General features: G+C 40.4%; 1 protein-coding gene across 9 annotated transcripts in view; it reads left to right on the top strand.

Annotated features, from left to right (window-relative positions):
• The window catches only part of KALRN (kalirin RhoGEF kinase), a 1,569,312-nt gene that overhangs the window by 1,445,850 nt on the left and 108,277 nt on the right, over positions 1-15,185 (top strand). For 4 of the 9 annotated variants that reach the window (XM_085647304.1, XM_085647302.1, XM_085647305.1 and 1 more), the window contains 4 exons: positions 3,483-3,721; positions 5,239-5,486; positions 10,534-10,657; positions 13,790-13,849. In XM_085647304.1, coding sequence (XP_085503430.1) covers positions 3,483-3,721; positions 5,239-5,486; positions 10,534-10,657; positions 13,790-13,849 — 671 coding nt within the window. Of the gene's footprint in view, positions 1-3,482; positions 3,722-5,238; positions 6,159-10,533; positions 10,658-13,789; positions 13,850-15,185 lie in introns of those variants that run through there. The other 5 variants (XM_085647307.1, XM_085647306.1, XM_085647308.1 and 2 more) reach the window with 2 other exon arrangements.

Raw genomic sequence — 15,185 nt, 5'->3', positions numbered from 1 at the left:
GTCGTCAACCACCTCCAGACTACGGCCGACCTCCTGCATTTGCTTGGGTTCTCCATCAATGTGCCGAAGATGCACCGGAGTCCCTCTCAGAAGCTCCCCTTCATCAGAGAGGTTCTGGATTCAACGCTGTTTCTGGTTTATCCTCCTGAGCAGCGAGTCCAGGATATTCAGGCTATGATTCTGATCTTTCAGCCTCTGTACCGGGTTTCAGTCAGGGTGACCCTCCGGCTTCTGGGTCTGATGGCCTCCTGCATCTTGCTGGTGACACATGCCAGATGGCATATGCAGGCTCTGCAGTGGGACCTGAAGCTCCAGTGGGCGCAACATCAGGGCAACCTGTCAGATCATGTCCAGATCTCGGAGGGCGCTGCACGACAATTGCAGTGGTGGCTCACGAATCGCGATGGGGTCAGTGGCAGATCCCTCTCCCTTCCCCAACCGGAACACACAGTGGTGACTGATGCTTCCTTCCTGGGATGGGGAGGCCACTTGGGAGAGGCGGAGATCAGAGGACTCTGGTCTCTGGCGGAGTCTGGGCTCCAAATCAACCTTTTGGAGCTTCGGGCGATCCGACTTGCACTGACGGCATTCCTTCCCTCTGTTCAGAGATGTGTGGTGCAGGTGTTCACGGACAACACCACCACCATGTGGTATTGCAAGAAACTGGACGGGGTGGTGTCCTGGACCCTATGTCAGGAGGCTCTGCGCCTCTGGACATGGCTGGAACATCAAGCCGTCACCTTGGTGGTTCAACACCTGGCAGGTTCTCTGAACACCAGGGCGGACGAACTCAGACGCCGGTGCTTGATGGATCACGAATGGCGTCTGAACTCGGACGTGGTGCAAGGTCTCTTTCAGCAGTGGGGAGAGCCTTGGTTAGATCTATTCGGCACCGAAGAGAACGCGTAATGTCATCAGTTCTGCGCGTTGGAATTCCAATGCGGCACTCGCTCGGTGACGCTTTTCATCGCGAGTGGAGTTGCGGTCTGTTGCACGCCTTCCTTCCGATACCACTTCTGCCCAGAGTGCTCAAGATAAGACGTGACCGGGCCCAAGTCATCCTTGTGGCTCCGGATTGGGCACGAAGATACTGGTATACCGAACTACTCAGCATGGCGATCAATCCCCCGACCCGACTGCCTCTTTGGGAGGATCTTCTGTCGCAGCAGCAGGGGACAGTCCTCCACCCAAAACTGTCCAGCCTCCACCTCCATGCGTGGAGATTGAGCGGCGACAGTTGACAGCTTTCGATCTTCCTCCCGAAGTGTATGATGTCATCTTGGCAGCCAGGCGTCCCTCCACTAAAACGGTATACGCCTGTCGGTGGAACAAATTTGTGGCATGGTGCACAGCGAAGGCTGTGTATCCCCTTTCTGCCCCTCTTTCGGAAGTTCTTCTCTTCCTGCTCTCCTTGGTCCGGCAGGTCTCTGCTCCGGGCACTATCAAGGATTATCTTTCTGCCATCTCCACCTTTCTCCGGCTTCCTGATCAGCCTTCTCTTTTTAAGTCTCCGGTTGTTAACCGTTTCCTTAAAGGCATTACGCACACGTTTCCTTCCGTGCCGTTCATAATGCCTCATTGGGACTTAAACCTCGTCTTGACATTTCTGATGTGCGCTCCCTTCGAACCCCTTCATAACTGTCCTTTGCGTCTTCTCACTCTCAAGACGGCTGTCCTGGTAGCTATCACCTATGCCAGGAGAGTGAGTGAGCTCCAGGCTCTTTCTTCCAAACCTCCTTTCCTTTCTGTTCATCCGGACAAGGTGGTTTTACGGACCCGTCCTTCTTTCTTGCCAAAGGTTGCCGCGCCCTTCCACATCGGGCAGACCATCACTTTGCCCACCTTCTTTCCGCCTCCGCATCCTTCAAGGGAGGAAGAGAGGCTCCATCGTCTGGTCCCAAAACGTGTGCTTGCGTTCTATCTGGAGCGTACCCAGCGGTTCCGGGTGGATGACCAGCTTTTTGTTGGCTACGTGGGCTCCAAAAAAGTCGGGCTGTGCACAAATGGACCAACTCTCGGTGGGTCGTTCTGTGCATCAAAGCATGTTACTCCTTGGCTAAGAAGGAGCCTCCTATGGAGCTGCGTGCCCATTCTACCAGGGCAACTGCAGCCACTGCTGCCTTGGGACACGGCTTTCCCTTGCAGGACATTTCTCAGGCAGCTACGTGGGCCTCGCTGCACCTGTTTACCAAGCATTACTGCCTTGACAGTCCAGTCCGGAGAGACCGCTTCTTTGGCCGTTCTGTTCTCGGTGACTTTCTGGTGTAATTTGTTCGCAGACCCACCACCGGGGTTGGTATTGCTGGGGTATCTATTCTAAGGTAAGGAATCTATCACGAACGTGTCTCCCTTCAGATGCACAAGTTACTACTTGTATAACAATATATCTGTAAGACATTAGTTAGTGATAGATTCCTTACCGCCCTGCCCATCCTCCCCGTTCTGCGAACTGATTACTAGGGTTAATGTCATTCCTCTAAGGGCCCTAGTTTTTCTGCACCAATGGTCCGTATCTTGCATGGCTCTGCGTTCCTGGCGCGGAAAGTTGTGTACCGAATTGACGTCCGCGCGCATGGATGGCACCCAAGTACTCTCCGTGGCGTCATCTTGGTGCTTACGCCATTGACGGACGTGGAGACTCACCACGCCACCTACTGACGCGCAGAGGTACTGCTAAGCGAAACTTTCAGGATCCAGTCTGACGCCTGGGGATATTCTAAGGTAAGGAATCTATCACTAACTAATGTCTCTTACAGATATATTGTTACACAAGTATTAACTTGTGCTACACCACCAAAAACAAGAGACGAGGGCGGACAAGCTCCCCAACTCACATGTTATGATTAGCATGGCCTGCACTGTGCTACTTTTATGAATGTGCAAATTACCCATTTTGTAAAGTGGTGCAATTCCTCAGTACTACTCTTGAATTGTACTCATTACATTTCAGGCTTATATGAGCCTTTATCTCCCCTCCCCTATTTATATATTACCACCTTCACTGGAACTCTTTAAAGATGGGTCAATTGTGGAAACATAACACAGGAGCACAGCATCTGCCTTCACTATGCCAAGATGTAATGAAGTGAAAGTAGCCCAGATCTCTGACTGGGTCTCACTCAGTACTAATTTATTGTTTTGTACTCAATTGCGCCTTACTGGAAAACATTTTAGTCCCTGCCTAGAAAAGAACAAAGGTTTAATAAGTGTAAAAGTCATTTTCAACATTCAGTTATCCCTTTTCATATATCTACTTTGTGGTGTTTTCAAGATTAAATTAAACATATGATCATTTTAGTTACATTGATTACATTTCAGTCTGAGGCATTGACCCATTTTAGGAACAAAAATTATTTGTAGATGCCATAGCTTTGCATGTAAATGGCAAGTTCCACCTGTCTCCACCTGCCTTCTCTAAAAGATCTTTTCAATCTGATGAGAGAGGAATTGGCAAAAGTCTTTAATTGTGACTTTCTCTGCAGCACTACAATCACCAATAGAGTATCAACGTAAAGATATTAACTCTGCTGTGATGAGGTCGCAACCTGGCAGAGCACCACAGCAAAACAGTCGGCCACATTCTTCAAATGCACTGGGGTCTGACAAGCCTCCCAAAGGCACAACCCGTAACCCATCCCTGCCACCCCTCAAGATATCTACCTCCAACGGCAGTCCAGGGTACGACCACTATCAGCTTGCAGAGAAATACGATCAAAGCAAGGTAATTTTCTTCTGTTCATTTGCAACTGGTTGTTGGTGCTTCATGTTCATGGATAGTAAGGACACTTGTTTCAGATTTTAAAAAAATGACAGAACTCATTCTGTAGGCACTGGGTTCAGTTTGTAATGAATCTGATGCGTGACAGTGTTTTTTTAGTATTGCAAAATGGTCAGTTAAACACACTTGCCTTGTTTGAGAAACAAAGTCTAACGAGAATCTTATGGCGATTTAGGTTCTGAATAATGTGAAAACCACGTTTGGGACATTCAAAAGGCAGGGGTTCACAACTGTTGCCATACCAAAAAAGTGTGCTAAGTGCACAGTATTTCTGCTTTTCGCCATTTCACACATTTTTGGCTTATTGAAGTTGTGTTTTTTGGAGGGGAAGAGTATGTGTTGTACTTTGACCTATTTATGAATTGATGCATAGCTATATGATATACAAGGACAACAGGATAGGTTTATCTTTGTATTCTGCTGTAATCGATGAACAGCTCATGTAGGCTTGAGCAAGGTTTGTGTGTGCTCCCCTTCAAAATAGTGACTAAGTAAAACTGTTCAGTATATCTAAGCCTGCACTGTGAGGTAACATGCTGTTTACGTTTAGGCCAGTTATTTTGTTAGTCTAGATATGAGCATTGTTGTCATGGAAGGCATTTAGATTTCTCTAAAACCTGTCCACTTCGGAGAGAGGGTCCTCACCATTGGAGATAAACACATAACCTCTCTGTTTTGAACACTGAAAAGATCACTTAAGGATAAGTTGGACAAATTACTTTAGGTTATTATGACACCATATTTCTAGCCCCCAGCTTTCTTTTGCTACCCCATGTAATTTTTTACTTCAGTTTGTGTGCTTCAGTTGCAGTGAATCAAACCTTTAATCCCCATTAGTTGATAAAAGAAAGGGGCTGGGAGCATTTGGGGTACCTTTTCCTACCAGCAAGTAGGGGTGGTAAGCAGTGTTTACCTACTATATAGTATCTGAATTGTTAACATGTCCCATCTTGTAATCATTTGTAAAGCTGAGGTAGGGGCCATAGCACTTCGAAGAATCATTAAAACACGTAGGAACTATTGGAAATCTACACATTTTCTAGAGAAGAACATAGATTTCATTGTATCATGGATTACATGTATTTGTTATTAAACAAACCACACATTGAGTATTGATCTTATAAAGTTTAAAGAGTGGAGGGTTAACAGGACCTTTTACAATCCCCGAATATGTAGATCACTTTAGTGACATCACGCTACTCAATACAATAATTGTAAAGCTTTTTTTTTTTTAACCTATTAAGCACTGTTATCTATATTTTGGGTGTTGAATGAAATGAATTGTCTGCAAATGTGTAAAGTGACTGCAATTTGCCTTTTTCTATTTTTTAAATAATGTGCAGAAATGCTACGGCAGATAATCTATTTAAGATCAGTCTCCATTAGCTTTCAGTGAAAAGACAAGTGTGGTTTATTTCTCAATTGACTTACAACAATTAAGGATTTATTTTTCTTTCTAGCACGATGCAGGAGGTTGTAATGGAACATCTTCACTTATGGTAGTCCGTGATTACTATGCACTGAAAGAGAATGAGATCTGTGTTTATCAAGGTGAAGTAGTTCAAATTCTTGCCATCAACCAACAGAACATGTTCTTGGTTTACCGACCTTCGAATGATCACTCGCCAGCAGCAGAAGGATGGATTCCAGGCAGCATCCTAGGTCCCGTCACTAAATCCTCCACAGATAATAATGACGGAAGCATCAAGTAAGTGCCAAGTGGCTGCCCTGGGAGCGGTTTATGGATTTTTGAGGAAAACAAAAAAAAGAAATGGTAGGGCTTTCCTACTGATTTTATCTACAGTGCCATTGGAACAAACTCTGAATGCTGGACCCTAAGCGTGGGGCGGGCATGTCGCATAGCTCTCTTTTTATGTTTATACTTGTAAATAATCAAAGAGTAGATGGTAAAAGCATGTTTTATGTTTGATCCATCTTAAACCAACATGGAAGTGACTGGACTGGACTTATATTTATGTTGTGTTAAGTTACTAATATATATATTGGTTAAAGCAACATTTAGAAGCGAAAGCCTTGGTGTTGGACTGAGGCCTACTTCTCAAAGAGGAGAAATGTTATGTTGTCTATGGCAATTTCTTTGTACAGCTTGTAATTTTTCATTTTCTTTTGTTTTATTTTAATATATGTTCTCAGTACTTTGTAAAATATTTTTGTTTGAATTTCCCCACCCTTCCTTTCCAGTACATTCCTGTATAAAGTATTTTGCACTATTTAAAGAAACTCATATTGATGAAGTCAGGTTGTGCAATATGATAGTCGCAATGTTCATCATTGTACCTGTAATGTAACTAATAATTTTAAATGTACTATTTTAAATATGTAAAATAAATTTTCACCATGAGCATGTTTTAATGAGGTAGCATTAGTCTTCGACCCTTTGTTTTTCCTTTCTTCTAACATATTGTGGGGCCATTTAAAAACAATATGCAGGTGTTCTTTACTACTTTAGTAGTTTGTCATAAAACACTAACCCAAAGGCACTTGACAAGAGATGAAGATGGTATGCTCGTTTCAGTATTGAGATAACTAATTAGTTTGAATAACTCTAGCATGTGCGTTGCTTTACAGACATGATACTCTTAACACATTTATTACAGGTAACTGAATGCACAAAAAAGCTTTGTTTAAAAAAAAAACCTGTTGCTCTTAAAATAGCACATACAATATAAACAAGACTACCTACAGTAAGTGGTGCCATCCTATTCCTCGTTAAAGCCTTCTCAGTCAGCGCCCAAACAGATTTTTCTAATCACAGAATTCCTAAAATTGCATAGGAACATTCTTAAATCATCTGTGTATTTGAAGAACCAAAAGAGAACTTGAAATGCGAAAATTATACCAAACAGAGGGCTAATACCAGGAACAATAGCGGACGTTGGCAGTTTAGTTCATTGTTGGGCATTTTCATCATCTCTTCCTAAATGTGGGGGTGGAGGGGGAGCCGCTGTGCTCGTGACGAGCTCAGCTCGTCATGACTCAGTGTAACTGTGCTCATGACGAGCTGAGCTTGTCACGACCCCGCCCACTGATTAATTCTCCCGCACAGGCGGGGAATTAATCGCGCGTGGGCGTGCCGCGGCCGTTATGACGAGTTGAAATATAGCTACAACAAAATTTAACATCAGTGTCCAAAACCCCCAGTAGCCTCTGTCTCTGAAGGGTAACAGTTGTTTAATTTTCCTGTTTATAGTACGCTGACAAGTGTGTATGATGCATGCACTGTAATATGACATACTCAGTGCTGTTACTAGAATTGCTCTATGCAGATTATTTTTCATTTGTTGATTATTCTGAAAAAATATGCTACAGAGACATGCTAAAAACCTTAACTTCATGTGAACATCACAGAATTGAGGTGCATAAACAAAGTATGCAGTACATTACGGAGGTAAAACCTTGCTCTTCATGGGTATTGTGAATATTGTGTTTGACTAGATTATATTAGCTTTGCTATTAATCCATAATGTAGTATCTGACATAAACAAATGGCCTGTTTAAAGTCAATTAACAATCAAAGCAAGGAAGGGAAAGTGTTGTTCACCTTGAACACATCGTTAGCCTGAGTTCAGTGATGTTACAAGCAATTTTTCAAACCACAATCATGCTGAAGGAGCAAGGTAATGCTACCTTGCAGTACAAATGTAGGACTTGGTACTCACAGTAGAACTTGATACTGCTTTGTCTTACAGTTGAAAGTTTAGAATTCCTTGCATTTATGTATGTTAAAGCCATTTATTCTTACCTTTCCAAGTCGGTTTGCATCAGTTTTCTTAGAGTATAATAGGTTGGCAGGGCCGTTAGAGAACATAAACCTAAAAATGAGCATGTAGAACAAACACATACAGCTACCTTTAACAATACTGTCACATCCCAGTGAAATCCACTTCAGCGGGTCAGGCTTAACGTTGTTACTTTTTTTTGGAACACATTTTTATGTGCATGGAAAAATGGGCGTGGAATTATTTTGTTGTAATCTTGTTGCAATCAAATATTTTCTGTTTGTGGAAACTGGCTAAAACTGACTAGAACCAGCAGAGAAATTCCAGCAAGTGGACAAACCTAACTCAACAAGAAAAACATCATACTGACATTTAAAAAGAAGCAAGAAATCCATCTTTAACATGCAGTACCTCCACGCGAAGACGTCTGCCATAATGAGTATGCCGGCATTCAACTGAAGCATGTAAAGTGGTGCATGTCAATATAGTTACACAGATTGCGCAGACAGAGTGCTAATAACTAAGGTACAATAACCTTTCTTTGGAATATGCCCCTCATACATTTTCAATCCTTTAGTATATTGGTGGGAAAGAACACGCCAGGTGAATACACATTGTACCTTTACATAAACATTACACTTGGCCAGTTTACATTACAATAATTGGTTCATTCTGATCTCATATTACCATCACATGGGAGCATTCAGTAGTTAATTCAAAATATTACATTAAAACCACTTAAAACATTGGCATTCCATTTATCAGTGTGTCCTCTTTTTGAGTGGAATCAATTACATATGGAATATTCCATTGTCTATGTACACAATTTTTCAAGTGAACGGCTCGTATAGATTCACAAACATATTTGCATATTGGTAAACAGTTTTGCTCCTCGCTATAAACAGTGGGTTCTCATGTTCTATGGTACAAATATTAGAAGACTCACATTTAGACAATCTTTTCAAATGATGAATCCCTCTGCCACAGGTCGCATGCGGTAAGCTTCATTGCCCAAAACATATTGCAGAAAGTGTCACCGACACGACCCTCATGAAGATGCTTAAGCACTGGTAAGCAGTTATTTATTAGCCTTGCTGGTACACTTTTTCATAGTTTTAAATTGTAGTTTGAAACTACCTTATCCAACTAATTGAAGTTCAGTGCACTTGAAAGAAATTGCTTGAAACTGAAAACTTTAAGCAACATAATAATTTAATTATCACTTTGTTTAGTAATTGCTTGCATATTATAATGAAATGTTGTCCAGCTTTTCATATTTTTGTGGCCCCTTCAAATATATAGGTACTTATTTATTTCTTATCTAAAAGCTCCTTTGGTTGAATCATTGAATTTTGGCAGTCTCATCTACCACACATTATTGGAAAAGATTTTGTATCCTATTTTATCCTTGAGTAATCTCGCAATATATGCTGTCCATTGGGTAATATCACCTTCTTTTTTTCGGCATTTCATTTTCTCAGTTTTGTTTTCATATTTGTTTCATCATTAACTGGCTGACTGTAATGTCTAATATTTTTCAGTTCCCCAGGCTGCTCCTTGAAGTCCACTAGTCAGCTACAAAACATGTTCTCAAGTCTCTGGATTTAAGGGAGGTTACATGTAATGTGCAAGGGATTTCTATCCCTCGTCCATGATAAAACAATTGCAATCATTCGTTATCAACACCTTTGAGTTCACAGTGCACTCAAATTCATGAAATATCTTTTCTCCAAAACTATGGCTAAATTTCATCTTATTGCACTGTAAACTTAAAAACGTGTTTGTTTTACTGATGTGTTAAGTTTGTCAGTAATGTCTGTTTCCGTGCCCAAAAAAGATCAAAATTTGCCACCTTTAACTGGTAAAAGAAAATTGCTTCAGTTAATATTGTACAATGTCTCCCTGGATTATGATCTAAAACATAAAGCTTTCTTTTAACAAGAATCAATTGGCTGTGATTCTACAGTATGCAGACTTCTTGCAGTTGAACAATATCCTAATTCCGGAGGTCTTTTATACCAAATTTTAAATGATTAAAAGAATATTTGTTTGCAACAAGACTGGATAAGAGCATGCACGTGTGCCTGCTATGTATGTATTTCTATGTTTAACATTCATCTCTTACGTACATTTTCGCCTTGATTTATTTGTGTCACCACCATTGTACATGTCTACATGCTGCATATCTAACTATGTAAATTTGCACTCCATGCAATGATGATGAAATGTTTAAAGAACACAGGCTGGTTTTTCTGATTTGCTATTGAATTAGTGAGAGAGTGCCTAATTGATGCAATGCAAAAAGAAGAGCCTTGCAATAAAGGCCAAATCTCAAACCAGCATAATTAAAAACTGTGCACTGATTATACTTTAAGGAGAGATGTTTAATAATGAAAAGCTTAGATTTTTATTGAAGTCTTTAGGACATCCTAGGTTATTTGAGATATCCTAAACAGTGCAGTAGCCCATAATATAGTAACAATGTTTTAAAAGCCAAGACTTCAGTGCATTATGAAGGTAAATTTTGAAAAAGACCATACCAAAGGCCAATTTTCAGGGACCCATGCTTGCACTATATTTTCATGGAGAGACCTACTCTTAAACTCTCATGCAGACTTTGAAAAGTGCTCACTGGGAATGTCAATATTTCACCATCCATACTGAGTTGCTGGCTTTTGTTGAAAGTCTAATTTGGTGGTCTTGTGTTGACATATGTTGATGGTATGATGGAGTAATTACAAGAAAGATCATCCTGTTTTTTTCAGCGGGAGTATTTTGCTTTGAGTTAAGTTTTTTGTTCCATAGAGCACTCATCTCAAACTATTTTTTCTCTCATGTCGCTTTGATTCTTATTTACCTTCTTTTATTGCTTTATTCAAAATGTCAATTTAAAGTATATTGCTTGTATGGATTACATGTATCATGGTGAATTTCTTTTGACAAATGTGGATGATGGCCTCTCCACATCAGTGGTATGAACTGTCCTTTGATTTGTTGCATTTTTTGGTAATACAGGAAGTCATGTTCATGGCATACCCTGCGTATGAGAAAGCGAGCTGAGAAAGAGAATGGTGGCAAAAGTGAAGCTAATGGGCTCTGTAAATCCAAGGCAATTCTGAGCAACAAAGTTTCTGTGAAAGTGAGTAAGGCAGTCTACCAGGTGCCGCTAGCCACTGCTGTACATTTTTACTAAATCTTCTACCACCCTTTGCACGGAGGGATATTTTCTTTTTTATCTTTTTCTTTTTATTATTTTGCATGCAGACCCTTGTTTTTGCATTCCTCTTGTTCTTGTTGGCACCAAATGCATTCAAGTACATTTTACTTTCAAGGATGTTAGATAACATTTGCAGCAGTTACAGAAGAACAAGTCGGTGTGCGTGGCTTAGATGGAAATTTATTTGTGTGCAAAGGTTTAGTCAAAGTTGACTGTTTCTGCTCATCGCACTTCCTGATGGAGCTATAATGTTTCTTGTGTACCGTCACATGGAGTTTAATGTGACCAAATGTTTCTCCTTGCGTAGAACTGCTAACCCACATGGCCCTAGGAACCACCAACCTCCACAACATCCCAAAAATGGTATGTGAATTTTAGCAAGGCCAGTTGAACCTTCTTTCGGAAACCGACTCCTAACAAAAGTACCTGACTTGTGCAATAGCTTGTCCACACAAATGTGATCCCTCTGGCCATGATTCATTTCATATAAGCAGTCCAAGCCTTTAATGGTCATAAAGCCAAATTGACAACAAAACCAAATTAAAATGGAAAGAAGACCAGAAACTAACACGTGGCTTAGACACATTGAAATAATGTATATTCTTAGTATACTTGTGAAACAGTTAAAAAGTAAAGAAACAACTATAAAGATCATAGCCTATGTATTTTGTTTAATACCCTCTCTTGTGGAAATGAGGACAGCTGTAGAGTTAGAACTACTCCATTATAGCCCCTACCCATCTTTCAGATCAGTAGGCCAAGAAGAATGCCATTGGACGGAAGGATTGATGAATTATTTGGGCTTGCACAGATGGAACATTGTCTTTTAACCACAGACGTGTGATAGCATGCCAGGTTTATAAACCATTGCATCTGGTTATATATCAACGTCACTAGATAGTTTGTGCTGCCTCTTAAGCTACTGATGTTTCTCTGCTGAGCTTGATGCCTTGCAATGCGCCAGACTTTTTTTCTTTTGTGTCATTTCCTTGAGGACATATAACAAGGTTGTTTTTGATGTCAGAAGAGTTCTGAATGTAGTTGATGTGTTTATAGGCATGCTGTGAAGAGGAGGCAAGTAAAAGGAAATCTTACCAAACCTCTATTTTTGAGAAGTTATTTTTATTTTATGTTCCAATTTATGAAACTCATCTCCTCAACAAAAAAGCCCACCCACGCCCATACTTCCATAGGGATTTGCAATAATCATTAGAGGAGGGCCTCTAGCTGCTGTTTGGTGTTCGGATTCTTTTTTTTTGTATCTACTGAATGTTGAGTAGCTGCCATCATACTAGATCCTGGCTCCACAAACCATTTGCGTTGACCTTAAATCGACATCTGGACTGACTTGCGGAATTCCCCTTATAGTACGTTAGAGTGCCAAAAATGTTGAGATGAGATCTATCATCAAGCACCATGGTTATCATGGATTAGCGTTCTGTACTACCAGAAGACCGCATGCAGATGTGAGGAGTCTATGAAAAACTCCATTCTCAATACATGATAAAGGAAAATAGTGTTGGGGTGATTAAATAGTCTTCAGAATTAATAGCGGCTGCTTTTATGTAAATAATTGTTCTACTTAATTTCAAGAACGGATAAAATAAGTGAACCTAAAACTAACCCACAGACTCAAGGTCAACTGCAGAACTTCCATTTTCTCCTCATGCTGTTCCAAATCAATAAATAGCTATGTTGGTTTTTGTTTCAGCATTTAGCTACTTTGGAAAAAAAAAATTTACAGCAGAACAGGACTTAGGCTCCCAGAGTCTGACATTGGTACATCAGCACCATGAATAAGACATTTGATTGTGATGTTAGCTGAGGATACAGAGATACACAAGACACAACAAAATCCTTTTTTTGTTGATGCGGTGGTGGTGAATGGGAAATTTGTCAGATTGAACGCATGTAGAGGCTGCTTTTTTAAAGGACCAGGGTTGAATACAGAAGAAGCTTCCGAATAAGTGAGTAAAATAAGAGTGTGCATATATTCACATCAAGCAGGTCACTTCAGGATGTTGATCAGGTAGCTTGAAGTTCATCGATTTAATGTTAAGATGAAGTTGGATGGGAATAAAGAGACCTATCTTAAGATAGATGCGATAATGACATCATTTAAAGCAACTCTCATCATGCCATTTACCTTTGCTTTCACTTTAAAAAAAAAAAAACCTGCTTCCATTTGAGTGCCATTTAACCCTTCAGGAACTCAGTGTTTTCAAATATTCATGACAAATCAAGTATTAGAGCAGTTGATTGTGATCTGTTATAATGTCATTTGGTTTATTGAGATATTTTTCAGCCATCCACAATACCTTGGAACTTAACTGTTTGAGTACCAGTGGAGCCCCAAAAATAATGACATCTTACGGAGAACATCTCAGTCTTCATATGTTTAGCGAATTTCGGAAAGTCCAAAAAGTTTTTTTTTGTTGCCTAAGAAGCACTGTCCCCAATTTTCATCAAGTCTGAGTCCATACCAATTGCTAAGTAATACAAAAAGTTCCCCTAGGAGTACCGAGAAAAAAACATAAATATATAAAGAACAATCATGAATGATCTTTATTAATAAGATTCTACATGATTTATTAGCCCTCTATTTTTATGTAGGAAATGTCTGTTTGTACACAATACTTTTGATTGCATGTTCTAATTGAAATTAGTGCATGTGTTCATCTTTTGGCAGGCATGGTTGTTTCTCTTAAAGAAATTTGACAACCGTAACTCCAAAACAGTCTCAGCAAAGTTATTGAGGATCTGAGTGCCCTGTTTTTCAAGCATGAACTCCACGTCTTCCACAAATAGACAGTGATTCTTTGAACATAGTCTTCACACTGTTTTGGGCTGTTTTAGGCTGGGGAATACCCATCTTCACCCCCAGTTTCTTGTTTTACTTTAGTGAGACTATGGCTCTTTTGGAGATGGTTATTCTCTTGCTCTATCCCATTTTCCAATAGAGAAGAGGGTTCTGATTTTCTTTTTTCCTTTATCTTGGCTGTTTAATTCCTAACTTCATTATTTTCTTCTTCCTCTCTCACGCTGCCAATCAAGGAATCGAACAGTTCAGAGGAGTCCGAGTGCGATGAGCTTGATCCTAACACTAGCATGGAGGTAGAAGCAAATCTTGCTGCGATGCTGCACAATTCTTTGTCATGTAGATGTGTTTGTGTGATTTGTTGACCATTTGTTGTTGGTTTGATCTTTTCCGGCATGCCTAACACCTACTAATCTTTTTTTATGTGTCCTTTGATTAACAGTGTATGTGCATCTTTACTGTATTCGTGAATGGAATTGATCAAATGACCGAATTTGTCTTTGTGAACACCAGCATCCGTTGTAAAAATCCTGTGTATTCTTATACAAGGGAACTTTACTGAATGGGAGATAGTTTCAGTCAAATCTCTGCCAAAGGGCTTCCGGAAGATCTCTAGATTCTTTTGCATAAAAGGTTGTGCTACAGATAGCTTTATGTTTCAAAGTTTCTCCCAATGTAAAAGCAGTTTAATAAAAACAAGTCAACTGTCAGTCATTAGAAAAATGAATTACTCTAATGAAGGTAAGTCCTCCGTGATAAAACGCATCAAATACTCCTACAGTTATGCTAACTGACCTAATTGCCTCTAGACAGTTAAAGAAACTCCACTGGAACAATTTTATAGTAACATTCCTGGATTGCATTGAGCGCACTGGTGCATTTTTACACTGATCAGTCAGCACATATTTGGTTTTCGTGCATGTCGGAGGGTCCAAGTGTCAGTGATAAATTGTACCATTGCAAGCTTTGAACACCTAAAAATGTTGGAGAATTTAAATCTTGCTCTGCACTCCGCCGATATATAAAATATTCAGCACTTACCATTTGCAGTTGAGGTGACTTCACTCCAGCTACTGTGCCTATGTACTACATGTGAGCGGACTAGTGCAAATCCAGCACTTCGAACCCAACATACCAATCATGGCATTTTATGCATTCTAATCATATCTCTCAAATGCTGAATTCAATTGCAGATCTTTAACAAACTTTTCAAAGCCAATAGGACTCACCTTTTGGACCTATTGGCGTTGCTAGTGCCTTATGCCTGTACAGGATTGGCAAAATATTGTTTTGCATTTTTACTGATGCTTTACGGCAGCTAAAAGAAGAAAAGGCGTAAAGATGTTACACAGATGCATGATGAAAAATGGATCGCCTGAGTGATCAAGCAAACATGAAAAAAAGGAAATTGGAGTAGAGCAAAAGTGCTTTTTATAAAGGGAGGGGGGGGGGACGGCGGCGCAATTTGCTGCCTGGTCTGCCCCCAAAAAATACATACAAATCAGAATTGCAGAGAAGAGAAGGAAATGGTGGATCTTCTGGGAAAGTGTGGAAGGGGGAATAAAATATGAAATAAACTGGAGGGGAGGAGGAAGGGGAAGCAGCACACGAAGAAAGAGCAACACAGAGGCG

The sequence above is a fragment of the Triturus cristatus genome, chromosome 3_2 (assembly GCF_964204655.1).
Source record: "Triturus cristatus chromosome 3_2, aTriCri1.1, whole genome shotgun sequence".
NCBI classification, from domain to species: Eukaryota; Metazoa; Chordata; class Amphibia; order Caudata; family Salamandridae; genus Triturus; species Triturus cristatus.
This window is presented reverse-complemented; position numbering and strand designations above follow the sequence as displayed.